The sequence below is a fragment of the Festucalex cinctus genome, chromosome 8 (genome assembly GCF_051991245.1).
Source record: "Festucalex cinctus isolate MCC-2025b chromosome 8, RoL_Fcin_1.0, whole genome shotgun sequence".
NCBI classification, from domain to species: Eukaryota; Metazoa; Chordata; class Actinopteri; order Syngnathiformes; family Syngnathidae; genus Festucalex; species Festucalex cinctus.
Window position 1 is genome coordinate 12,344,869 of NC_135418.1, and position 27,483 is coordinate 12,372,351.

Consider the following 27,483-nt stretch of genomic DNA (forward strand, 5'->3'; position numbering starts at 1 on the left):
ATTGTCTTCTGTCTTCCATCATTTTATTGCGTGTCACCTGGAATTAACAGAATATTTCACTTAAGAATGTAAAGTATAATGTAATGTAATATAATTGACCTGGTTAATGTGATTTTTGCTAATGAGCCTTAGCATTCAGCATCACCACATCGGGGTTGTATCGTGTACACATTACCTTATCTACTTTAAAATGAAATACCGTACTTGTTATTCATTATCAAAGTCAGACAGCACCACAACATAGTCTCATGTGGTTCTAAAGCTGCAGGTTGCAATCCTCCTGTACTAGTTCCACAAACAGACTGACATAGAACCTCTATCTATGTGACTCGGGCCACATAGATGATTGGCCAGGATCTGCTTTGAATCATGACATAATCTTATATTAATATGAAGTCATACTGTATCGGTGACATCTATGCTCGTTTATCTGTGACCATCCATGATGCAGGACCCCTGAGGGCCCAGCCACCGTAATCATGTTGAACTTAACGTCATTAGTGAGATGAGGATTGGTCCAGTGAAGGGATGCAATGGAGGTGCTTCAGGAGACCGGGTAGTTATTGGACTGACATCTTCCTCCTTGCCATTTTCCAGGGTTCTTTTTCTTCTTCCGCTGCTTCTGTGCCCCTTTAATACGGGATCTGACGCAACTGATGGTGCAACACAAAAGAACACACTGAAATGTGATGATAGTAGTTCAATTAAGGCCCATAAAACTCAAGCCATCTTAGATGAGTTACTACGTTTATATCGCACAACAACAAAATGCAATAGCCTTTTCTAAAGAAGCAACAACATGCTTCAGCAGCTTTTGCTGTAAAGCTAATGAAGCCTGTAAAATCTCCTCACACTTTGGGATTGCTCCGTCATGTAGAACTGCTTCTTTTAGTCATTGACGTAAGCAGCTCGGTTCTGGAGATGTTACTGGGGCGTGACAGGTGAAGAGGGATGTTTACACATTGTGCTCAAGTGCAAAAACAAAACAAACACGCATATGCTTCCTGTGTGTTCTAGCATCAGCCAATTTTACTTCAATATGAGTATCATTGCGCCTGTTGTTTGAATCTTTTGTTTGGTTTGTAATGTAGTTTGCGATTAACATGGATTTTGTTGTGATTTTTTTTCCAAGGCTGTTTGCCATTAAATAAGTTTGCACACTGATGACAACATGAGTAGTAAAACAATCCATATCATCATGTATAATATTAAATACATATTTAAGTAGAAAAGAGCAAATTCTGATATAAAACACATGCTCAGATGCTTATACAGAAAGTGAGCTCTCAGCCAAGCACAAAACTACACATTACACATGCACATTGAACATTCATGTTGGCGCATACAAATGAGGATGCAGGAGTTTTTGGCAGTCACAAAGGAGGTGCTCCCGCCCCCATCCCAGAATCCAAACTCATGTAGACCTAATACACCATCTTGGCTTATTGTTGATGTTCCCTTCAGTGTTGAACAAGTAGGACAGATATGACTGATTGTGTGTGTAGCTGTGGCCATACCTCATTATTCACCATAATGACAAACACAAATTTACAGCACTCCACGAAGTTCAATATCCACAGTTCCGTTCTCTATTGAGCGTTGTTCCATATAGGCCCATGTAACGTATAAGCATAATCTTAGAGTCTAGTTGATTTAATGATACATATGAACTGCTATACACATCCATATATTCGGTACACATTTTGTAGCCTTTCTAAGATAACTTCAGGCAACCTCCACCCTGGACCGGGTAGCCAGTCAATGACAAGGCACATTGACAATTATTCACGCTCACAGTCTCATTGTCGCTGATTATGAACTAAACCTGCACTCTGTCCTAATAACCAGTAGAAACTATCAGCGACTCTAGCAAGGTCCATTTAAAGGGATACTTCACTTATTTAGCCTATTATAGCAATAAAAAGTTAATATTTTGCCTATAATTAATTTTATACTTTAATTATTTTTCACATACAATTAGTACCTTTAAAAACACATTTTGCATCTTGCTGTCGACTGAAAATGGCATTACAAGGCCTCAGGTAACCAATCGCAGCTCACCTGTTTTCTAGGTTTGGTCATGTGACATTCACAAGCTGACCTGTGATTGGTTACCTGAGCCCTTGTAATGTCATTTTCAGTCGATAGCAAGTTGCAAAATGTGTTTTTAAAGGTACTGATTGTACATGAAAAATAATTAAAATATCACATTTATTATAGGCAAAATATTAATGTTTGACTTTAAATAGAAAGTCAAGTATTGACCATTTGCACGTGACGTCACTTCCGCCATGGGAACGCCCCCTCCTGAACGCTGGACGGCAAAAGAACCACTTGCCTGGATTGTAACAATTGAATCGTGTACAGCGTGAAGTCTTTCGTCTAGTCAATTCAATTATAAAATGGTCATATCTTGGTATGTGGTCGGTTGTACAAACAGACAAGGGAGTAAACCAAATGTTGCTTTTTACCGAATACCTACTAATGCATCTCGTTGCAGACACGGCTCGATGGGCAATCATAACTATTAATTTGTAAAATAAAAGTCTCTAAGTACCTAAATCGCTCCGCGGCCCGTCCACTTCCATTCAAACGACGTTTCCTTCCGCCGTCCATGGTGGGGCAGTCACGTGATCACGCGAAGTCGGTGCAAATGGTCAATAAAATGTTCTTCACAATAATGTTCTATGCGCTCCTACAAGTCTAAACACAGTATTCTGATTAATTTTGCATATGTGGAATATGAATTAAGCAGCCAAATCCACCTGTTTTTATCCACCTCAGGGGGAGGCCTGCAACTTGCTGTCAATTGAAAATCACATCACAGTGCAGAAAGGCTCAGCTTGTGAACGTCACATGACCAAGTAGCTCTTCGCCACTCCTAGTTTTTCTGATTGAGCTAGGTTATATGTAAATGTGCTGCACCTGGTTAAAAATAAAATAAAATAAATAAAAATAAAGGAAAAGTGAAAGTGAAAGTACAGTACAATGTCATACCTGAGCCCTGAGGCACTGTGATGTCATTTTCAGTTGACAGGAAGTAGTAAAATGGCCGCCCCCTTGAAATGGATAAAAACGGGTACATTATTGCTACTTAATTCATATTCCAAGATTAATCAGAATGTCATGTTTAGATTAGTGGGGGCTCATAGAACATATTGTAAATATTTTTGTACTTGACTTACTCTTTAAGTTGTCAGCAGCTCTGGTTTCATAATGGGTACTTACTGACTCATTGCTCATCAACATATAAGACCTGAAAACAAATGTGGACACACTAAGGAATATTGGAAATCATGCACACAAATGATAAGAACAATAATTTATGTGGTGTGACTTATCGCTGTAATCACATTTGATATGTTGCTCTTCTGCATGATGAATCAAATGAATGCACAAGTGTGGCTGAGATCATATCTCTCTCACACATCCTCTTTTTTGGCATCAGAAGTTTATTATTACATTTACTTTTCTTCTGTTCCGACTGTCCATGTCATTATGGACAAATGATTGTGATTGTGTTATTTTTAGATGGGAGAAAGACATAGCAATGAGGCTGGAGGAAATGAGATTAAAAGAAGGGAGGGCAACATAACAAAACAGAGAGAGGGGACGGCGAAGTGAAGACGGACGGGGTCGTGCGGGACTCTCAGCCACTTGAACGTCCCGCTGCGAGACACACTGGTCGCTACTGTCATTACTCGGAAGGACAGCGAAGACATTTTGAGGTGATTATTCAAATTTGCAGATTATTTCCAACGCTGGAAGTTGGAGTGTCTTTTTTCAAGTCACCAACAATCCACTGTAGTGACACTGAGTAAGTAAGTAGTCAACAGTGACACTTGAGTTGTCTTTTGTTGTTTGATTCGATATTGCTGTGTATTGTAAAACTGAATGTCAAGTAGGGTACGCTTTGTAACAATTTGGTCGACTGACTTCATCCTTGTGTCCTGTGTTTGCAAGTGCTTTCAAACAATTTGCATCATCTTGCCAACAGACCTGCGAGCATGAGAGCGGCGCGGTTGTGCTTCTGCCTGGCTCTGCTGCTGCCTTGCGTGGTCGTGCACGCGCAGAAGCGCAGTCCCGCTCTGGCTGACTTGAACGAGGACATGAGGAGAAGCACGCTGGCCGTCGACGTGATGAACCGCGGCGGCGTGTTGAACTCGTTGCTACGCTCCGAGGAGCGCATGCTGCTGCGGCCGGCGCGTGCCCCGCCAAAGAGAGCCCAGCCGGGGTCCCGCTTCGCCCTGTCCCTTGATGTCCCCACCAGTATTCTCAGCGTCCTCATAGACCTGGCCAAGAACCAGGACTTGAGGACCAAAGCGGCAGCCAACGCAGAACTGATGGCGAGGATTGGCAAGAGGAAATAGCACAACAGCATTGGGAAGCTGGAATTGGAGGGAAAAAAAGCATTCACTTTAACACACTGTATCAATGGCAACATTAGTAGTTCAGATACAATTAGTACATAGATCTTCCTTTCTACTTACATCACTAGTCAATGCATTATCAATTGTAGAAGTGGAAAGTGCTGCACTACTGTCTCATTCCTTAGGTCACATTCTTCTCAACACAAATCTGTTCCTTGGTGTTTTTGCATGTCATGAATTGAATTCAAACAAAGCTTGCTGAATTAAATATGATGATATCATTTATTTTTCGCTCAAGTCTTATTCATTCCACTCTGCATCCACAAGCATCAGCAAGCCATTAAAGACAAATGAGTGCGTCAGCGCCAGCACTGGGGATGGCCGATAAACACGACAAAGACACAGGCAGGATATTGACCTCCGAAAGAAATGAAAGAGCAAGGCTTTCATATAAGCCTTTGTTTGCAAGGCTTGTTGCATTTGACACTTCTGGGCTATGGTAAGTCTTTGTGCTTTATCTGCTCTGCTTTAAAAGACTATCTTGCGGCGTGATTCATCTGGGCTCCTGCACTCAGCATGAAATGTGATTCAACAGAGTGAAATAAACTGTTCATCTGATTCACACTGGAGTTTGCTCTGTTGCCCGTCGTGACATAGAGACTATTACTTAAAGCTTATAAAACCCACAGAAAATTTAACAAGCGGCAAACACCACACAAACCATCTTGATGAAATCAAGAGAAACTTTTGGTTTGCTGAATCTGCCATGTGGAACCTCTCTACTTGGCCAACATGCTCCTTAAATGGCATAAACGTACGTACGCTCACTGGACACTCATTGGTAACATGTACCTGAACTATTAATCCATTTTCTATAGCGTTGTGCCTGGTGAGCTGGAGTTTATCTCAACTGACTTAGGGTGCAGCATATTTACCGTGGGCCTATGTGATGTCATCATAGTTGCACACACATGCCATTTACTGTTGGTCAGTGATTCCCAACCAGGGTGCCTTAGCCTGGAAACTGTGGGATTATTATCCAATCTCACTTAATTTGTCAAAAAAACAAAAAAAAACAATTAAACCTGTGTAAGAGAATCCACCTGTTGCTATTCATACAAAAGAGTGAGTGTGATGTCCTCATTTGTTTGAGTAAATTAGCATCTCACCCCCCAAACTAAACATAGATAGCACACTTAGCTCAGTTAGTTCTTGCAGTTCACTTTTTTTTTTTTTTTGCATTTTTGTTTTTGTTTTTGTGTGCAATTTTGCATGCACTTTTTTTTTTTTTTTTTTTTTTTTTACAGTCATGTACCTATTTTATAAAATTTATGAAGGTTTGAACATTGAGAATGTTCAAACAAGAGAGAAATGTGAGAAAATGTAAATGCCTCGATGAGAAAAGTGTATCAATTGTGTGGTGAGGGGTATTAGAGCCTTAAAATATCACCCAAATGCATCTCTTGAGTCTGGCACCTTAGACCACTCAGCCATCCTGACATGCAACAGGTGGTCTCAAAATTTCAACAGACTGGTTCCAAATGAATCCCAGAAGCCAAGTCAACCCTGATGCCTTCAACAGGTAGTTGTCAAGAGTGTGCCTTGTACCCGTGGCTGCATTTGGTCCAAATTCCAAATTTGCTGAGGTACAGTATCAGTCACACCTTGACAATGCTCACATACTTTAACTAAATAGACAAGACAGAGCTGAATTACAGACAACACAGCCGTTGTTGGCAGGATTCGAACCTACGAGGGGAGACCCCAATGGATTTCTAGTCCAGCGCCTTAACCACTCGGCCCGACGCGACTCTTGATAGGCTAACATTAGCATTAACACCAGTGATTGCCTCCATTTCAGATTTTCGGCAACTATGAGCTTCAACTGGCTTCTTGATGGCTACCATTCTGTGCCATGCATGTCACAAGAACCATCTATTCTACGTAAAATGACATCCAATGGTAAGGCTCCTGCTGACTTTGGTCAGAAGGGGCTAATCTGGCTCACAATAAATCCACTTATTGTAATGTCTCCTCGGTTTTACAGAATCAGGTTTTAAGACTAAACAGCTAATTTTGATGGTTACAACATCATGAGCATAAAATACAATGATTAATGGAAAACTTGCAGTCTTGTCTGTAGGACAAATGTTAATTGCCGAATCAAAAATCATATGTTGGAAAGAGGGTGTCAGGAGTGGGATTTGAACCCACACCTCCATTTGGAGACCAGAAAGCTCAAATCACTAAGGAAAGACGCACCTCTTGAGTCTGGCGCCTTAGACCACTCAGCCATCCTGACATGCAGCACCATTTAAATCATGGGAAACAAACCCGAAACCAGTCTGGTCCCAGCAAAAATACATAAATACTTTTCAGCAATTCATTTTGAATCCATGCCTTAATTTGGAGGCAGAAAGCCCAATAAATTTGCTGTCGAAGGAGTCATCTTTTGTCAGGTGCCCGAGAGTACTCGGCTATGCTGAATTGTAATAATCTGTATAATTGTGAAACTAAAATGATAGTCTCGTCACTTAAGTATCTACTGCTGAATTCATACTCATGTTCAAAAGGAATTGACAAGACTTTTACTCAAACCCATACGTTCCTTGTGAGCCCATAAGTGTTAAATACACACTGGAAGGAAGTACACTTTATGTAGCTCATTAGAACACTTGGCCATGTTGACACTTAAAGGCACAGTCTGCCAGATTCACTCTTGAAAATGCACTTTTTAAATACAGGATGTACACACTAACTTTCTCTCTGTCTACACATCTGTGTTTATGTTAATCTTTGGTGGTGATTTCGTCCTAAACTCCCACCCCCCCCAGCCTGTATTTTGCCATTTTGAGTTTGTTTTGTAAACAGCGGGCCGTTTCTGTGGAAAGACAGCGTTTACACCCCTCCAGCCAATCGCAGAGCGTGGTGTGGCGTGTCGCAAACGGGGCCGGGCGAACGTGTCGGCTGTGTGACGTCACTCCCGCAGCAATTTGAAAGCACGCACGGATTTTTTTTCTTCACTCACTCATTCACACACATAAGCTTCTGTGAGTGAGTGAGTGAAAAAAATAATAATAATCCATGCGTGCTTTCAAATTGCCGCGGGAGTGACGTCACGCAGCCGACACGTTCGCCCGCGGCCCCGTTTGCGACCCCCCACGCTCTGCGATTGTAATTGTAATTGTAATAATCTGTATTTCTTGAGAAACTAAAATGATAGTGTGGTCACACATTTATTTATTGCGGGTAGTTTTTGGAACCTAACACCAGCTGAAAACGAGGGAACACTGTATTTGATTTTCACATTTTCTTCGTTTGCTGCAAACGAAACTCTACGTGAGTCTTATATTCATATTTCGCCTTCTCAATTCTCCAACAAGTTAACTATTACGAAGCAAATATAAATATTGTGGAAAGTGGTAGCGAAACGAGTTATTGAAGAGAGCGCACTAACCTTGCATAAATGTTGCCCGTCGCTCGTGAGTCGTATGACGCTGAACTAGACTATATGAAGTCATACACATTGACGGTTGTTTTAATTTATTATTATTAGTTTACTTTGCTATTGACAAAGTAACGTGTCAATAACTTAATGTAGAATAAATAAATAATGATTAAAGTACAAAATAAACATACGTTCCGGTTATGACCGGAAGTCACATGACATTCTGCAATCATCAGTCCCGAGCATGAGACAGGTGTGTTAAATTAAACGCCGTATGCGGGCAACTGCAGGAGCGCATAGTACGTAAGTGTGGCATTTTTTCCTTTCAGTTTTTTGACTGTATCTCCTAATGAAAGTTTTTTTCCCCACTCCTTACAATGTCGATCTTACTTAAAACTGAATTTGGGTCATTGTAATTTTCTGTCACTATAACCAGACATGGTACGTGCCCGGATTTATTTTCGCTTAGGTGTGGCGGCGTTTAGAGCAAGCAAATCATTATATATATGTATATATGTATATATATATATATATATATATATATATATATATATATATATATATGTATATATATATATATATATATGTATATATATATATATATATGTACACTATCAAATAAAACGCTGAAGTGAAGAGGCTTTCAAATGACAGGTTGATATCTCCTCACCGTCGTGTGTAACACCACCTCTGTCTATTTACAATGCTTTGGCCTTCTGATAATGAAAAATATGATTGCTCACCACTGCAGATGAAAGTATTTAACTAAATACATGAGAATTTGGGTATTATAGATGCTCCAAATAGTGTTCTCTTGGGCCAAAGAAAGCATTTCAATCATGTAGTGGTCTCGAAGGGGTGTCTTTATATACCCAGTAGTAGGTAAACCTTAAGCGACTTAAGATCACTTAGCTCCATAGTGTTTTTTTCTTCTTCACAATATATGTGAAGTGACTCATCCCCAGTGTACGCAATTTATACATTCATCTTGTCAATGGTTGCATTGTCAAGTTCATGAATGATGCATTGCTTCTATATTCAGGTAATGTGAGGCATAGTAAATTAATGTGAGATGAAATAATCCTTAAAGATGTGTGGCTATTGTGGCCTTGTGGATTTCTAGGCTGCAGTAAAACAGGACCGTTAGTCTTCAATGAAACCTCAAAGTTGGATCAGTATAAAGGAAACAAATTCTACTGGTAGAATAATGACTCTTCAAAAGGTGAACACATTTTCAGGTCTTAAGAAAATCTTTCCATTTTTTTTTTTTTTACATTTGCATTATACTGTAGTTAATAATTGTTCTTTAAAAGAGAATGTAGTTTGATTCATCAAAATAAAATAAATTCTGTATTGTCAGCACACAGATTAACTTTTCTGAATAAAACCAAATGCATGCCAATAGAAAGATAATTTTTCTGAACTTTATACACTTTGACTTTGTCAGTCCAGGACATTCAAGGGGGACGGCCATGCAGTTTTGCGCAATGACACTGATGACATTTGACTTGCTTAACAACAGTACAAGGTTCGCTGGCCAGCTGTCGCCGTGATTCAGTTGTCCGGAGTAGGAAGGGTGTGTGTGTCTGCGCGTTTTTGCTGAGATTACTGTATACTTGGCAATTATTTTTTATTATTTTTGGATAAGTTATTGGAAGAGCAGTTACACTTATTTATTTATTTTTTTTCTCGTAAGAGTTTTGCATACTTGTGGTGTGTATTTTTGAAACATTTTCAGTGTGAATCATTGTGTTCATTACCAGCTTTGCCATGCAGGTTGTGGTGCTCTCTCCAGCAATGGATTATGCTTGGAAGTCTCTCAACCTACTGACCCTGTCTTTAGTCTCCAAGTAAGATAACCAACACTTTGTGGAAGGAAATTAGAGGAGAGGGCGTATTGCATCATTCTTATGTTAACAGCCCCCCCCCCCCCAATCTTCCATCAGGTGTGTGACTGCCAGCATGTCAGCCAGCGCGTCTGTGACCCAGCAGCTTCTGTCAAGACGAGCACCTCGGCCAAAACCTTTCCGAGTGACTAATGCTGACCGCAGTTTGAAGAAGGGCATCATGGCGGATGCGTTAGAAGACCTGATCAACAAGGTGTGGACGGAGGATGGCAATGAAAGACCGCACATTGACTGACCCCTCACCCACTTAATTTAGCATCAGCAGTGCACATGACTTCATGCTGGTGAATGTTTGCGAGAGACTGTCATGACTTTTCTTCTTGTCTATTTGCACGTCAGCAACAGTTCCAAATAAATGGGTCCATTTCTTCCCTGTACAGGTGAGCGACTCATTAAATGTGCAGTGCGCCAGTGGCCTGGTGCTGGATGAAGATGGCACAGGCGTGGACACGGAGGAGTTCTTCACAACGTTGCCTGAGAACACTGTCCTCATGGTGCTGGAGAAAGGACAGAAGTGGACCCCATCTCAGGTACAGTGTCACATACACCACTAGGTGGCACTGCAGATCAGCAGGCTCCATCAATTGATATTTGGAAATGTGTGACAGTAAGCTCATCTTGGCCAAGATACCAGAGGGTCCGGTAGTTGGAGAAATGCTAGTCTGCTTCTCTACTGCCAATTGCGTGCCACAGAGCGAGGCACAGCTCCAACCCTCAGATCAAGAGGCACACTATTTGTGTGCCCTTTCACTTGATCTGTCCTTGCATCCCGGAATGTGTGTGATATCTGTGCAGTATGAAACACAAAATAAACAGCTGAGTGTGAGGTAAATTTCTGGGAGTTTAATCAGTAAATACTTTTCAAGAGCCACAAAGTCAAAAGACTACATGTCACGTCTTACTATTCTAGTTCCCAATTGCAATTATGTGGAGGTTTCATGCTTATTTCAACCCTTGTGCCATTTACATTCATGTTAAAGTACCACTGATTGTCACGCACACTTAGGTGAGGTGGAATTTGTTCTCTGCATTTGACTGATCCGAGTGGTGAGCAGCAGGAGGGTCTGTGCTGGCTAATCATTTGATATGGATATGTTCACGCTGCAGGTGACGTAAATTTATAGCCCAACAAAACGGACACAATCCTTCACACAGATGAAAATCCATTTCCGAGTGATGACTGAGTGAGAGTGATACACAGATGCCTGTCATGCGCCACCAAGTGATGGACATGGAGTATGCAGGTGTTTTTGAGGGGAACTTAACATAAAGGTTTTCTTTACAATGTTGTATGCAGCCCCCCAGAATATGTTTGTGGAAAATTTAGTTTTAAGCAGAAAAATCCACCCATTTTTATCCTTCAGGGAGGGGCCATTTGCCACTGGTTATCGACTTAAAATGACATTACAGGTTGCTCAGCTAACGACCAATCACGACTCGCATGTTTTCTGAAGCTGAGCCCTGTTCGGATGTTACCTGAGACCTGAGAAACTGTGATGTCATTTTCAGTTGACAACAAGTGGCAAAATGGCCACCCCCCTGAGATGGCTCCAAACAGGTTGATTTTTACTGCTCAACTCGTATTACACAAACGTAATATTAATCAGAATGTCATGTTTATACTAGTAGAGGCACAAATAAGTTAAGAAAATATTTCGGTTAACACTGCCTTTAAAGCAATACTTAAATAGTTATATCATATGTGGATTAAATGGTGAATGTTGTAACAATATACGCAAGTGGCGTCCGTGCGGATAACATTCAAGTGAATGGGATTGAGCCGTTTGTTTCCGGATCCTAGTTGTATCATCGCACGGGGGCCCTAAGTTGCTGCAATTGAATCCGTTGAAGTGTTGGGCTTCTTCAAAATCTGTTTTGGTGACGTCATCTTTTCTTCCCATCACGCAAAAGCCAAGTTGGCGGCTCTTTTACCTGACTGTCTTTCTCCAGAAAAACCCCTCCAAAGACGAGCTCAGTAAACACAGCCCGCAGCACCGGACAGATGTGGCCAAGCTGACCCTTGACCTGTACAAGAACAACCCCAGCGATTTCATTGGCTGCTTGAATGTCAAGGCAACACTGTATGGTGTTTATTCCTTGTCCTATGAAGTGCGCTGTTACGAGGCCAAAAAGATGTTGAAGTGAGTGAATGAGTTCTTGCTGTTTTAAATGTGGAACGCACGAGTCCTTATCACAATGTTCAGTACACTACCTACATTGTAACCAGCTGCACAATAGCAATTGCGTTGTTCTTCATGCAGGGAAAATATCACGCAGAGTAAACTGTATTACTCTTGGAAACTGTGTGGGTGGCAGAGTTCAAATGGGCTAGATTTTTCTGAGATTAATTTTGTGAGGAGTTATGTCATCACCAAAGAGGTGCTGGTGATCAACTCTGGAACATACCTTGTGGGAGAGGATTACATTTCACAATTGTTTGCCTCAACACTGGAGAGCAAAATGATTTAAAAAAAAAAAAAAAAAAAAATCATGCCAGGTTTTATTTTAGCTGACCATTACTCAGTAAAATGATTGACAATGTTGTAATGCACTTTCACAAATCTAAACTACTGGTGAGAATAATACAATGCTTGTTTGTGTCGTGCTTTCAGGGAGGCTTTGCGATGGACCGTCCTCTCCATGCAGGCCACTGGCCACATCCTGCTGGGCTCCTCCTGGTACATGGAGCAGCTTCTGGAGGATGGCAGAGTAGAGGAGAGACCAGAGGAGGGCACGTTGCTGCACCGGGAGAGCCGAATCGGTCCGCTGCAGAGCTTTCTGTTGGGTCGAGTAACCTACTGATCATGGAATCTGACCGTTTGTTACATTTGCTGCTGAAACGATGTGTTCTTCTTCGATGTCAAATTCAATCCAGTGGAGATGAACAAATAAAGTACTTTTATTTTCCCCCTTTTCTTCATGTCTCAAGCTTGTGTGTGGGGAAATTGGCATCTGGCCAAGTCAATGTAATTGGCAACGGGTCCAGCTGTCTTTCCCCCGCTTCCCTAATTGTCGCTGCTTCTGTCCTGTCAGTTACAGCCGGCTGGAGAGAGAGAAGAGACAAGTGAGGGCTGGCAGAAGCAAATATTACTTTAATGTGTTAAAGGGCAAAAAGCTGGATGGATCTTTGACAAATTGCCTGCAAGGTTGACTGAGTGGAATGTCACAATACACCTCTAAATCTAGTCAAGTGTATTTTAGTCAAGAAGCTTTGTGACAACAGAACACAAATGACTGTCAGTATAAACTGCAGTTTTGTTGAGCTGAATAGACCAATAAAATGAGGCAATTGCTTGAACATGAATTTCCATGCTTTTTTTTTTTTTTTTTTTTAAATCTTTAGACGACTTAATTGCGGACTCATATATATATATATATATATATATACACACACATATAAACAAACCCTGCTATTCTGATTTTGCCATCCATAAATGCTTTCTGCTTCCAGTGGGTTACACACATACACTTCTAAATAAAAATGACTCATCTTCCAAAGGTAAGCTACACTGACTGATGATAATAGTGAAGGTCCTCAAAGGCCCCTCCCCCTCTTACTCCGTGTCATCTGTGTGTGCAACGTGCATCCATCAGGAGGCTGCTGTTGCTATACGAGCGCATCCCGCCGAGCTGAGCTGCGTACGAATCTAGGTGGCTGCCAGTGAAGCTGCTGTAGCTCAACATGTGCTCGGAGGGACAAGAGACTCCACATCCACTCTTGGCTTGCGGACATGGATAGCAGCTGAGCGCACCCTTCTAGGTAGGAGTACGCCTGAAGTCTCCTCATGTGTACAGTATGTACTTATACAAAATCGGGTGGGATTTTTTTTTTAGACTGAACATGCAAGTGTCACGGTTTGCAAAAAAAATTGAAACTTTTGAATCATAACTTGGAACGAGTAATTGCTCAAATATGCATCATGTTTATTGCATGTCCATTGAACGAATATATCGTCTCACACTTTTGACGAGTTTCAATGTGTGGCACGCTGCTTGCTGCATGTACAAGGTGCAAATATCAATTTGCTGGATGCTTTATATTCGAGTCCGCAGGGGCGTTTGTACGTGGGAGTGGGTCTTTGCACAGTCACGTCACGGGCTTCGGGCTTGTGGATTTCTCCCACGCTCCCATGGGAGTGCTCCATGCAGAAAAGTAACAAATACTTGCCTATACTTGACACGAAATGTGTTGTTTATATTGTGTGACTGTCTGTGTGTTGTTGTTGTTATTGTTGGGCCACTAAGATCACTTAAGATAAAGTCCCACGTTTGGACAGAACGCAGAAAATGGTGAATTCATCCTTGTTATAGTTTATTCAGATGTTTTGCCTGTCAGTCATTTGGTTTTAGGCACTCGAATCATGTTTATAGTCAAAATGGAGTTGTGTATATTTTCGTGTCAAGATCACGGGTCAGCACAAGGCAGTGGGGATGTGCCCGCCATGAGTATGCCCAAGTGTGGCCTGCACGAGTGCTTGACAAAAACAAAACAAAAAGCGTTTTGGTTTTTTTTAAACTGCAAATTTCCCCTTTAAATCAGATAGCTGATTTGTTTTACTTTCCAACACTGCCAATACCTAAACAGACCTTTCTATACATCTTCTTGAGGAGTTTTCCACCGTGCTTTCTCTGCAAGGCTTGTTTGCAGACCTCTACTGGAATATTCCATTATGCTACTATGTAGGTATATGACAAAAAAAACAACAAACAAACCTAAAAGCCATTAATTAAAAGCCAGCAATTAAAAAACAATGCCACTGAAAAGAGCTTAAACAAGGAACAAAAGTTTTTACGTTAGTTAAATACAGAAGTGTATTGCATTCACTTGAAAAAAAAGCCTGTTTTTGTGACTATTGTCACTTTTGCAGTGTCTGAGTTGTGTCTATGTGATTTGTGATCACGTAGGAATGAAAATAGATTGGAAAAGGATGCCCATGTGATTGTGTTTTTGTTGAAGCATTGTAATTCCCATCATGCCACCTAATCTAACATTTATTCCCCATCTGGTTTGCCATCAGTTGACCAAGTAGCCCTCAGTCAAAATGTGCATTTCTTTTCTCTCCATTTTCCCCTGTTCACTATTTTCCATTAATAGTTTACAATGGCTGGCTATTTCAGCTCTGAAATAAATAATTCAGGTAACAGGACAACACAAAGTCCCCCAGTGTGAAGTCTGCATAATTTGTTCAAAACTGCACCTTTCAAGACCCGGAAAGTCCACCTGAATAATGAATCTCTTTCCCAATACAGTCAAATCTTTAATGGCTGCAGTGTATGCTCTTAGTCCCTTTATCTTGTTCAGTCACCAGAAGTATACATTAAAGATGATGTTCTTCAAGATAAGCAAAAATGAGCTCTTCCCTACCTCGCATCTCCTGTTTTTCCTCTATATTTCATGCTGGAATCATTTCATACCATTTCCATTTGCAGGCTTCTGTGTGCTGGTGATAAAATGGCCCAAAATGATGATGGTTTGACACAAATGACAGCTGCATAAGTATTATTGAACAAAAGCCACAATTAAGGGCTATAAAAATCCAGACAGATACTCAATAAAGGACTTGGAATGAACAATCCTGCTTGTGTTATTGGGGTTAACGTAGCAGTGATTGTGCTTGGAGCGATGTCATCATTGTGGTAATCAGTAGTATTAACAGCAACTCGTGATTTGTTGTGTTTAGTCATATCTCCAGTGAATAGTATTCTCTTTGGATTTATTGTTTTGGGATGTACACTAATTGTTTATCAATAATCTTTTGGTGAATTTGGTGAAGGTAAACTACCACAACAATAGGTACAACCTCACAATGTATCCAGGAATCAATTTTTAAGACCACTTGATGTCATTATGGGCAATATTCTCCCATGGACTCGAGCACTATTCCTCTTCTGTACTCCAGAGGCTCTAGTAAGTCCAGTGCCTCATGAAAGTGTAATGTCATATTTTACGAAAGCCCATCTAAGAAGATTTTGTTCAATTTGGATTGACACTGTCAGCAAGACCTTAATTTAACTATATGTGAGATGATAAAATATATACTCATGTTAATAAATCTGTACAGTGTCAATCAAAACTGAGCATTGCTATCTTTATAATGACAGACATATTGTATTGGGTCTAATTATATTGTGTAAGACAACTCAAGGGAGCGTGTTAGTGTGTTACAGAACAATAAGTATTAGATTATTCCGGTAGGATGGTTTGGAACGTGAATGTGATGCTTTAATAGAGATTAATTAAAGGAGCTGCAACGTGTGTACACAATCTCACCCTCAAGTGATATTTATTGACTGTTGGGTGTAGTTTGTCTTTCACCTGAAGTCAGATGGGATAGGCCTCAGTCGTTTGTCATCCTGGACAGGATCATTTTTTATTAGACACACTATGATGACCTTAACAGTATAGACCCCGGTATTTGTGGAGGATCGGAGCCGGCCAGGAGAAGAAGAAGAAGAAGTTATAAGAAGAAATTCTTCTTAGAATTGACGCCCATTTCCTCAAAAATCTTGGATAAACTGGAATTAAACACTAATAAATGTTTTCCATGAAAAACGGGATTAATTGATTAGGTAACGCTTTAACTTTAACAGCACTAATATGAAGTTTGGGATTTTTTTGGAGCATGTATATGGGAGATAACCCCTGTGAATGTGCAAAAATGGGCCAAAATCGGACATTCAAAAATTCTTAGCTCACTTCCTGTACATTTTGTGGATATTGCTTCCACTGACTTTTTTTTGTGCATCTCGGGGTGCTACATGTACCTGCCAATTTTCCTTGCCCTAGGTCAAACATGCCAGGATTTGGTTTTATCTCTTCACTCTAGGGGGTGCTATAGAGCCACGTTGTTATAATAACTTACAACATAATAGGCCTATAAAAAAAATATTCAGGGCCCGAAAAGTGCAAAGTTTATGACTTTTCGTACATGTTTAGGTCCCCCAAAATGCAATTGTTTTTTTGAGAAGATGGAAGAATAATAATTTCTACAGATACAATAGGGACCTTATTAAAATCTGAGATCGCCAAAGGGCGAGTATGCGGAGGTCATCTATCTATGTGGCCCTGGAGATTAATGGCTTTGCCAAGAGGTATTTGGAGCCAAGAAAAACCTGTTTGAAATGCTGTCGCTCACATTTAAATAGTCTCATCAATGTGACGAAATTGGAGGTGTTCGTTAAAGCTGCTTTGCAATGCAGAACATCAGCACTAGTTTTGAATATGCTGTTATGAAGAATCGTTAACTTCTGTGAAGCTGCAATGGGGTGCAAAAGTATCTCCAAAAGGTTTTAATGTTCAGCTGTCTACAGCAAGATAAATTGAAGTTCAAGTTGTGTTGTGTTTAAACAATACAATCCAGAAAACAAGTTTGTAAACACTGGCTGACGTTAAAATGATTTTACATACAAAGTTATATGACTATAATGACTTGGTGTCAGTTGAAGAATCCACTATTCATATTTCACTTTGCAGTGAGTTTTAGATTTAAAAAAAAAATAAAATTTAAAGACAGAAGACATCCCCCACCCCCATCCTTAACACACTGCCATCTTGCCAAAAAGAGAAGCTTCAGTCACTTATATCTGTCAAAGCACTAACTTCATGAATGCTCATCACTCAGGACGAAACAATGCACACCAAAAAAGTGGCACAGACTGCAATGTGAGGGGGCGGTCGACAACACGAGAACGGTTGCGGCAGACACAAGTAAACAACATGTACTCTCTACTTCAGTACGCATGTGTGTGTGCGTGTGTGTAAATAGGCTCCCTATTGAGACATCAAGCAGTTTATTAAAGCGCTCTCTCTGCAGTCAGCACACCAGGTTGGAGACAATTGTCATGTCAGAGCATAATGTTTGCTCGCCACTGCTTGGAGTCAAGCAGTGCATGAAAGGCACAGACACACACGCATCTTGCTGTACCAATGGGCACCCACTGAGAGCAATTGTAGGTCGAATAGGGTGAGGATGATGGTCTCATCCGATGCAGCGCTGGAGTACATTAGAGGCTCGCAAATATTCTGGCTTGTGCGTGAAATGTAAAACAAATAGGAAGTGAATACATACGGTAATCCCCCACTGAGGGTGACTCTCAGCTGAATGTCTGCTTTAAAACGCCTGCTCTTTAGTACAGTACACTACCCCATGTGGACGGCCATGACTTTCACCTTCAATGTGAGGAAAGCTTCAATTTCATGGTCCACTTTATGGGTTTGGTTTGAGTAGCATTTGATACACAATTGATTATATGAGTGTGAATCTTTATTATTGTTTTGAAACAAAAAAATGATGAACGAATCTTAATCTCTACTAATCACAGTGATATACAGTATATAATAATAAATTGTTAATCTGTTGAATCAAACTGTTAATTGTTCTCCATCTAATCAATTACAGTACAAATATTTGACAATTCAGTTGTATTTTGGTTGACATATTTCTACACATTTCAAACATGCAAATGGAGTAGCAAACATTCTGATTTCAAGCTGAATTTTGGGCTGTTTACAAGACTAACTCGTAAATTTACAGTTGTGCGTGAAAGTTTAAGGGTATGTAAACGTATGATCAGCATGTACAAAAGCTAAATGTTGCTTAATGACACAAAAATGCTCTAAATTCTCACCAAAATTCAACCTGTGAAAATATCAAATCAATTGCCACAGTATTTTGGACTTTATGGGCCTTTTTCTCACCATACAGTGGGCTCAAAAGTTGACATACCCCAAGCCTACGGTATCGAAACTTTCAAGCACAACTTTAAGTTGGCTATATATGCAATGGTTGCATGATGGCAGAATGGTTAGTAGGACGGCCGTACATCTGCCTCATAATTCAGAGATCTTGGGTTCAAATACATCGCTGGTGTCGGGCGGAAACCTCGTAAGTCACAATTTGGTCAATTTCATTTTTTTTTTTTTTTTTTTTTTTTTTTTTTTTTTTAAGAAAAAAATCTATAGGCCCCTGCTGTTGGTCAGTCCACACTTGTGGGAATTATTTATTTATTTATTTATTTATTTATTTATTTATTTATTTAACCTGAAGTGTTGAAAATTGCTCTCTTTAATGTTAGCAAATATGCTGTTTTTTTTTTTTTTTTTGTTTTTTTTTGGGGGGGGGGGGGCTCTGCTGAATAGTGACAGATTTAGAGGTACAAGGTTTGGCCAGACACCAATGATATGTAATATTGATGTGTTGCCATTTCTTGCATGTGAAAGACACAATGTAAAAAAAAAAAAAAATCCCCCATTTTACTGTGTGACCTCACTTTATCAACACCTTGCATTCTGATTATTTCCCCATGAGCCTGACTGAGATACATTTTGTCTTTGACTCAAGAACCAGAACCTTGGCAGGAAGTGAACGACCAAGTAACTGCTCCGCAACACTCAATTGCTTTCCTTTTTGGATGGTGCAACCTATGATGACAAGATGGCACACAATAGGTCAAAATGAAACAGCAGTGAAGTGAAGCAGCAGGGATAATAATCTTGCTATCTTGCTATTGTCAAAATGACAGTATGGGTAGACGACAAGAGGAAGGAACTGAAATGAATTCAATTTTAAACAACATTCATGATTTAACAAGGAAGGCAACTACGTTTTCATTCAGGGACAAGTATATTTGAATCGTTTTTTTTCTATATTAAATAAAATGGCCATTTCAAAACTGCATCTTAAGTTTACACCCTGTGCTTGCGCGGATTTTCTCCTGGTACTACAGGACTTTTCCTTCCACATTCATCACACATGCGCCAAATACTCTAAATTGTCCATATATGAGAATGTGGATGGTTGTTTCTCCAAATGTCTTGTGATTGGCCTGCTACTGGATCAGGTTGTACCCTCCGTTCTGTCCAGAGTCGCCCCCTCATGACGATCATCAGTATACTGTGGATGGATGTTTGTTGTTGTTGTTGTTGTTGTTTTTTTCCAAAAATATAAACTACGTGAACACATTAAGTAATCTGACATTCAAACTATGACTTAGTTATTTTACCCTGACAATCACTGAACCCCCAAAGAAAATATTTTGGTCCTAATTTGAAGTTTGGGAAAGGCTGATCTACATTTATACCTCATCAACAACTTTGTAAGTGCTAAGTTTGTAACTAATTTGTAATTAAGAATCCTTTAGAAAGCAGGCAGTCTCTCTCTCTCTCTCGCTCTCTCGCTCTCTCTCTCTCTCTCGCTCTCTCTCTCCTGCCTTCTATGTGTTGGGGATTGGTGGGGACTAGGAAACGAAGCTCTGCGGGTAAGACTGATGTAAGATTTCATAGCAGGAAAAAAAATAAAAAAAGTTTGCACCCTGTCCCCTGGGAGACCTTGTTTACGAGATCTCATTCTTCCTTTCTACTCCTCTCAGCTGTTCGTTTTCTATAATGAACTGCTGCTGTTGGTTGACTGTGTGGCGTTTTATCCTTCATGTTCAGTTCCCAGGTGAGAGGCGTGCTAACAAACAAATGTGTGATCCTCCTGGAATCCTTGAAACGAGCATTTAAAAAACAGTCATAAACTGGCATTTTTTTTTACCCGTTGCTTTTCTGTGCACCTTCCTTTTCCCTTGTGTGCATCCTTTCCTCCCATTTTGCCCATTTACCACTCAGGGGAGGCCCAGCACTTAGGGTTTGAACGTCCTCTTTTGATTTCTCACTTGTGTTATCAAGCCTTGCCTGTCAAGAAGTCCATAATTTGCTTACATTCCTAAAAATAATTAGGACAAGTGTACTGTTGATCTTTCGGGACTTCCGTTTCCTCCCACAACTGCTCTTTACAGTACCCAGGGAGAACAAAATGCATGTCAACAGAAAGCAGTTTTAGTGGAATTCTTTGAGGCCCACATTAGAAAAAAAAAAATCCTGTCGACAAATTGTGTCTTTCTTTTCATACCACTGCTGTGTACATGCTTGAAGCTAACTGTGGCTGCAATATGCTTGAACTCTGTTGCGCTTTCCTCACAACACTGCCACTGGCATGTTATGTAGACACCTGTGTCGAGCAGCTGCCGTGGGAACCCTACTAGTTTGCTGAAGGGTAACTGAGCAACACAGAGGTTGGTAGTTGTGAGCTGTTTTGTTTTTCGTTGATTTGCAGCTTCCTCATCCAGTGCTTTAACAGTTGACTTTGAAATGTTAGCCAATAGTTGAAAAGAAGTGTGATTTTCTTTCAAACGTCCTATTGATTGCTCTCAGGTGCGATCTAAAGCCTCCTTTCTATTAGTAATGAGCAAATTTCATTTGGCTTTGCTTCTCTGTATCCTTGTTCCTGTCAATACAAAACAAGATACTAAATACCCTCTGTGTGCAGGCCGATACAATTAGAAGTGTATTGCGGTATACATTTGTCACTGTTACATAACATAAAAATGTTGCCCTAAAGTTTGAGGCAGCTATTGAAGCTTAGTCCCAATTAGGCCTATTTTCCACTCTAATTGACTTCTTTGGTCTCTTGGTTGCAGGATTTTCCATTTCCCGCATAGTGCTCCTTCAGTCACCGTAGTCGTCATAGCAACGCCACATGAAACTGCTGTGATGTCAACCTTAGCAGGATACAAAGAAGCACCTTCCACTCAGCACGACAGATAACTGACAGTAAGTTTGCAATTCTAAACATAGAAGTGCTAACAAGTGTTTTGTATGATTATCAAATGTGACTCATGGCATGTTTTGTTTTCATTGTTCTTTGCTGAAAGTACAGTGCGTGCTGTACCAAAGGTTCCCCTATTTTGTTGTTGATTAAGATGGGAGCAAACAGCTGATCACAGTTATTTTTAGCTCCACCTCACACTTTTTTGAAAGATCATATTTCACTTGCTTGATGATTATTGGACAAATCTAAGTTAATGTGTGCACTATGCAAAGCCAAATTGAAATACCACATTAGTTGTACGTCTTTGGCGTGTCGTTTCAGAGCAAAATCAAGTTAACCTCTCCGGGGCCTTGCAAATCAATGGCGCTCGTGGGCAGAACCAAACCTGGAAATGAGACGTTTTGAGAATTGTTTCTATGAAATGGCTATAAGAAATAGGACTGTAAAGCTGAGTCACTTTTTGGTCAACAGTTGTATTTTGCAGGAGAAGAATTGTATTCAAGGATCAAAGAAAGCTATTTGAACAATCTATGAATCTAAATAAACTTTTTAATTTGTTTTTTTTGTGTAAATTCTAAGACTTTTTACTCGAGTAAATATCTGTGATAAGCTTTGTAGACAATAGCAGTGGGAATACAAAAATACGATTAATTACTGACATTTGTGCAGTGAACTCATTCAAACCCAAAAACGTGTAAATACATTTTTTAATACGTTGTCCTTCACTCCCAAAAATGTATTTATACATACAGAAGGCTTTGATGCAGCTTCTGAAATGAAGAGGTGGCTTAAAGTGTGTGTGTGTGTATATATATATATATATATATATATATATATATATATATATATATATATATATATATATATATATATATATATATATCTTCCATAGATGTGAATGGTTGTTGCCTTGTAATGTATGTGCATTTGATGATTGTGTTTGTTTTGTAAGACGCTGCATTGATGAAAGTGGTAGCCTGTTTTACTATAATTTACACAGTCTTGCATAGTTAGAGTTGAGATGTAACCAATTTGGCCCAAATTGCCGACTCTTGTTGTTTTTATTGATCCACCGAGGGAGCAGTTGATTGCCTGTGGGTCTGATTGCTTACTTTCATTCAATTTGTTCCTTCCCCTGAGCTCCAGTACACATTTGTGATGGCTTCTTGTGGCACCCTACGGTTCGGAAAGCGACATGCCTCCCGTCTCAAGCTGTGCCTGAGCCCAGAATGGTAATCAGAGATACTGACAAGAAAGAACTAGATAACTGGATATATCGAGTCATAGATGGGTACATGTAGAAAATGATTGATGTCACAGATGCTGAGAGAGAATAACGAGTTTGCATTCTGTCCCGCACAGTTCATTTCTCACGTGTCTGCATTTTGTGTCCCCAGCTCCCTTGCGCTCGCTCTTCCGTCCCTGCACGATGCAAGCCCAGCCCGGTGCATCATGGGACCATCACGAGGCTGACAGGTACAAGATGTGAGGACTGAGAGGCAGCCATGGAGACCGACGGCTGCACCTCCAGCTCAGCCGGCCTGGCGGGAGAGCAGGGAGGTGAGGCATCACGACAAATGTCGTACTCCCTCGGATTTCAGGTGTCACTCACGGCCTTCCTCATGCTGGAGCTGGTGTTGGGTTTCAGCAGCAACCTGACAGTGCTGGCGCTCTACTGCTCTCAGTCCAACTTAGTGGACTCGGTCAGCAATATGGTGACGGTCAGCCTGCACGTGCTGGACGTGGCCGTGTGCGTGCTGTGTTTGCCTCTCACCCTGGCGGTGGCGCTGCTGCCCCTGGGGCCCGACCTGGCTGCTCTGTGCCGCTTTCACGAGGCCTGCATCACCTTCGCCAGCGTGGCCACGGCCGTCAACATCCTGGTCATCAGCCTGGACCGATACGACATCTCGGTGCGACCGGCCAACAGGCTGCTGACCGCGCGCAGGGCGGCGCTGCTTCTGGCCGGCGCGTGGCTCACGTCTGTCGCCGCGTTTTTCGTCCCACTCCTGGAGGATCAGTTGAAGAGTGGCGATGGGACTGCGACGAGAGGGCAGGAGACGGCTTTGTCGCCGTCCTCCAATGGCGCAGTAGTGCCGGCGTGGCGTAATCGGACACTGTTGTGCATCGGCGGGAAGGGCGACCACTTGGGCCCGGGGACATATTACCACCTCATTCTGCAGGTGCCCGTATTCTTCACCACTGTCACGGCAATGCTGTTCACCTACTCTAGAATCCTGAGGGCGTTAAATTTTAGAATTGGCGCCCACATGAAGAAGACTCAGAGGTGCACAGGTCTCCACAGAAAATCCCCCCAAAAGAAGACTAAGCTCAAGATGATTAGTAGTGGCAAGCCGGAAAGGGGGAAATGCACTGCAAATGGCAGCAAACAACTCAGCCACCCTCCTCTCATCCCTTTTTCATCACCCCCTGCCATGTCTTCTTCCGCCCCACTGGTCACGTCCGGCGCCAGCAACGTGCCGCCCACAATGGGCGTCCAGGCCTCCGTGTCGGCCATCATTGCGCTCCGGCGCGCCGTGCGGCGTCACCGGGATCGGCGCGAGCGCCAGCGCCGCGTGTTCAGGATGTCCCTCATCATCATCTCCACCTTCCTCGCTTGCTGGGCTCCCCTGTCCGTTGTCCACATTCTCATCCTGGCTGTAGGTCCCAGTCAGCCCTTGGTCAGCCTACGTCTGTGGTTCCTGGCTCTGGCCTATGGCACCACCGTGTCCCACCCGCTGCTTTATGCCTTCACGCGGCAAAAGCTGCGCCGTGCTCTTCGGGCCAAGGTTAAAAAGAGAGTGGTGTCCTTGCTGCAGGTGGACCCGTCGCCAGGCGGCACCGTCATTCGCAATTCCTGGGTGGAAAACAGAAAAAGCAGCCGGCAGGTGCAGCTGGAGGCGAGCGAAGGGTCTGACCGCTGCCTGGCGGAGGCGCTGTGAAACACGTGCACGTGTTGATAATTCAAAATAAGAAGAGTGCCACAGACGTGTTCCACCCTCACGAGAGCGTGAAATTAGTGCGATATGGTGACAAACAGATGTACACCTATCGGATATGCTTGTTGCTTATGAACAAGCAGTAAAGAGAACGAGCAGCTACCTCGGGTGGGATGTTGTCAACTCCTCTGCAATTGAACATCACAAGATAATAAACTTTCAAGTGTATATTCTATGATACAGTGAATTCCCGTTTATTGCGAGGTACATTTTCCAGACCCACGAGAAAAAGGGAAAAATCTTCAAGACCATATACTTTTTCTTTTTTGGGGGGGAGTTTAACTGCTCCCACATGCATTAAAGGGGAAGTCAAGTCAAACATTTTCATTACATGTTCTATACAGACCCACTAGTCTAAACACAGCATTCTGAATAATACTGTGTTTGTGGAAGATGAATTAAGCAGCAAAATACACCTGTTTTGAGCCATCTCAGGGGGCGGCCATTTTGCCACTTGCTGTTGACTGAAAATGATATCACAGTTGCTCAGGTAAACAATCACAAAACTAATGGTGCATTTTGATAAAGTGGGAAGTCGGACTTTTACGACTTCATACCAGGAAGGGCGCTTGGGTACACCACTTTGAACTCGGAGATCCGAGTTGCAATGTCGGTGGGAAGAAAAAGGACCCCGACTTCACCAACCGGCTTCAATCCAATGTTACTCGACAGTGGCAACCCTAGATAATAATGTTGCAGCCTGCATTTGATGTTTAAGTTAAGTAATATTTGGATAAAGGTGATTTAAAGCTACTGTGATTGGCTAGCGACCAGTTCAGGGTATACTCCACCTACTGCCCATAGCCAGCTGAGATAGGCTCCAGCACCGCCCCCGCGACCCTTGTGAGGAGTAAGCGGTTCAGAAAATGGATGGATGGATGATTTAAAGCTACTGAAAGCAGAGAATTAAATTTTGAATCACTACTGCCACCTCTTGACGAAAAGTTAAACTGCACACACTGGCACACCCTTCTTCACATGCACAATGCGCACGACGTCACATTTGAAGACAAACGGCAGGAAATTTGAAACCAAATCCTGTCTGAAAACTATTGGCTGGCCATTGTGAACAGCTGTTAATCTGCTAATTACAAGATGTTTCAATCAGAAATGGTCAAATAAAAAGGCTATTGCAAAGATACTGTACTTTTGACCAAATTGTTACAGAGAGCCGCTTTAAGTTTATCCTGATAAAAAGAGATTATTTACAAGATGAAATGTTCATAGGTCATGTGTGCAGTGAATAAAAAGTTAATAGTTTAGATTCTTTGCGTTTAACATGTATGAATATTTTATGAGGTGTAACATTTCATATAGCGTTCGTAGTACTAGAGAATTGCATCATAGTTTTGTTTACTTAGGGCCTATTTGATTGCATTTAAGCGGAGGGACCTGTGTGGTACACAGCCATAATGCGGTCAGGCAATATGGAGTAGCGCCACACAGTTCTCTCCTAACTCTCTCACTATTTCTCTTGTAGTTACCTTTTATATTTCAAGCTATTGGATATTTCATTTTGTTGGTCATTTTTTAATTTTTGTGTACCACCAATTTCATTTTTAAGTAACGAGGACAACAACGAAGAGGAGCGTATGGAGTTTCATCAGAGAATCTCTGCTCACCTGTTTTCTGAGTTTGGTCATGTGACATTAGCAAACTGAGCCATGATTAGTCGTTACCTGAATCCTAAGCACATGTGATGTCACATGATGTCATTTTGAGTCGACAGTTAGTGACAAAATGTGTTTTTAAAGGTATTAATTGGATATGAAAAATAATGAAGTTGTTAAATTAATTCTAGACAAACTTTTAACTTCATACTGCTAAAAATGGCTCAATGCATCTCTTCCAGTAGACCTGCCCGACATGTTGTGGCATGACAATTGTAAAAAATCTGTCCTACCTATTATATACTGTTCAAACCGAAAATTAACAATCGCTTGAAAAGTTGCGATACAGCAAGGTTGTGAATGATGAACCACGATATAGCTTGGGAAAAATGTATTTTACCCTGTCGGATGCTGTTCACACGTGAACTTGTATGACGAAGCTTCTCACAGCAGCACTTATGTAACTGCTTCCCAAAAAAAATATGCTTCGCCAACAGATGATCACATTTGCCACCCACTCGGAAGCTCATACGCAGCTTTAAAAGAATGCAAATGAATGAATGAATCTAAATGACTGTATAAATATTTAAAGTTTGTTTCATATGACCTCTGCCTTAATTATGTGCTCTGCCGTGTCATTAGTCACGAACACAACTGAACCCTGGTGTATATTTACAAGCACAGTGTGTACCGCATTAAATATGATGCTGAGGTTTAATTATGTCAGTGTGGGAGGTTTATATTCATAGAGGGGGCAGATAATCATTATGAGCAACTGTCAAATATTAAAATGCCTTTACCTAATAATTTGTTACGCTATGGTCAGATGTTACAGTGTTATTATTGATGTACGCGTACCTCTAATTTGTCACTAATAATAAAATAAAATGTATTTTCATACTGGGCGGCACGGTGGGAGAGTGGTTAGCACGTCCGCCTCCCAGTTCTGAGGACTCCGGTTCGAGTCCAGCCTCCGGCCTTCCTGGGTGGAGTTTGCATGTTCTCCCCGTGCCCGCGTGGGTCTTCTCCGGGTACTCCGGTCTCCTCCCACATTCCAAAGACATGCATGGCAGGTTAATTGAGCGCTCTGAATTGTCCCTAGGTGTGCGTGTGAGTGTGGATGGTTGTTTCATCTCTGTGTGCCCTGCGATTGGCTGGCGACCAGTCCAGGGTGTCCCCTGCCTACTGCCCAGAGCCAGCTGAGATAGGCGCCAGCACCCCCCGCGACCCTTGTGAGGAATAAGCGGTCAAGAAAATGGATGGATGGATATTTTCATACTGACCTTCCTTCTGGAACATACGATATGTGAGAGGACTGCGCCAAAATTCTGCTAAAACCAAAACAAAACACTTGCTTATTTTAGGGCGATCGATGATAGCATTGATTGAATGCATTTTTTTAATTGAAGCAATATAATTTGCATATATGAACACAAACAATCCATCCATCCATTTTCTTGACCGCTTATTCCTCACCAGGGTCACGGGGGATGCTGGAGCCTATCTCAGCTGACTTTGGGCAGTAGGCGGGGGGACACCCTAGACTGGTTGCCAGCCATGA

The 27,483-nt window shown here is 41.5% G+C and overlaps 3 protein-coding genes and 1 non-coding gene across 11 annotated transcripts; 3 read left to right on the forward strand and 1 right to left on the reverse strand.

Moving 5' to 3' along the window:
* Positions 1-2,227: 2,227 nt before the first annotated feature.
* Positions 2,228-4,640, forward strand: LOC144023755 (uncharacterized). 3 transcript variants are annotated; one of them, XM_077529562.1, is made up of 2 exons: positions 2,228-3,821; positions 3,998-4,640. In XM_077529562.1, exon 2 carries the CDS (start codon positions 4,008-4,010, stop codon positions 4,368-4,370), a length of 363 nt encoding a protein of 120 aa, XP_077385688.1. In that variant the 5' UTR covers positions 2,228-3,821; positions 3,998-4,007; the 3' UTR covers positions 4,371-4,640. The 3 variants fall into 3 exon arrangements, with proteins under 3 accessions (XP_077385688.1, XP_077385686.1, XP_077385687.1); XM_077529560.1 differs by having other exon boundaries at positions 2,228-3,817; XM_077529561.1 differs by having other exon boundaries at positions 2,228-3,728.
* A 1,919-nt stretch (positions 4,641-6,559) lies between these two features.
* Positions 6,560-6,672, reverse strand: trnal-caa (transfer RNA leucine (anticodon CAA)). Its single transcript has 2 exons — positions 6,635-6,672; positions 6,560-6,605 (listed from the first exon to the last, which is right to left on the reverse strand). It is a non-coding gene; the product is annotated as a tRNA-Leu (tRNA).
* Positions 6,673-8,022: 1,350 nt separating this feature from the next.
* On the forward strand, positions 8,023-12,640 carry LOC144023754 (lipid transferase CIDEC-like). Of its 5 annotated transcripts, none has more exons than XM_077529556.1 (6): positions 8,023-8,121; positions 9,595-9,668; positions 9,765-9,918; positions 10,106-10,255; positions 11,676-11,866; positions 12,338-12,640. In XM_077529556.1, the coding sequence occupies exons 2-6, from the start codon at positions 9,616-9,618 to the stop codon at positions 12,525-12,527; spliced, it is 738 nt and encodes a 245-aa protein (XP_077385682.1). In that variant the 5' UTR covers positions 8,023-8,121; positions 9,595-9,615; the 3' UTR covers positions 12,528-12,640. The 5 variants fall into 5 exon arrangements, with proteins under 5 accessions (XP_077385682.1, XP_077385683.1, XP_077385680.1 ...); XM_077529557.1 differs by having other exon boundaries at positions 8,035-8,117; XM_077529554.1 differs by having other exon boundaries at positions 8,049-8,121; positions 9,582-9,668.
* Positions 12,641-13,055: 415 nt separating this feature from the next.
* LOC144023756 (G-protein coupled receptor 22-like) lies at positions 13,056-27,426 on the forward strand. 2 transcript variants are annotated; one of them, XM_077529563.1, is made up of 4 exons: positions 13,056-13,224; positions 13,320-13,485; positions 21,186-21,318; positions 22,714-27,426. In XM_077529563.1, exon 4 carries the CDS (start codon positions 22,822-22,824, stop codon positions 24,253-24,255), a length of 1,434 nt encoding a protein of 477 aa, XP_077385689.1. In that variant the 5' UTR covers positions 13,056-13,224; positions 13,320-13,485; positions 21,186-21,318; positions 22,714-22,821; the 3' UTR covers positions 24,256-27,426. The 2 variants fall into 2 exon arrangements, with proteins under 2 accessions (XP_077385689.1, XP_077385690.1); XM_077529564.1 differs by lacking the exons at positions 13,056-13,224; positions 13,320-13,485 and adding an exon at positions 20,649-20,780.
* The last annotated feature ends 57 nt before the right edge of the window (positions 27,427-27,483 follow it).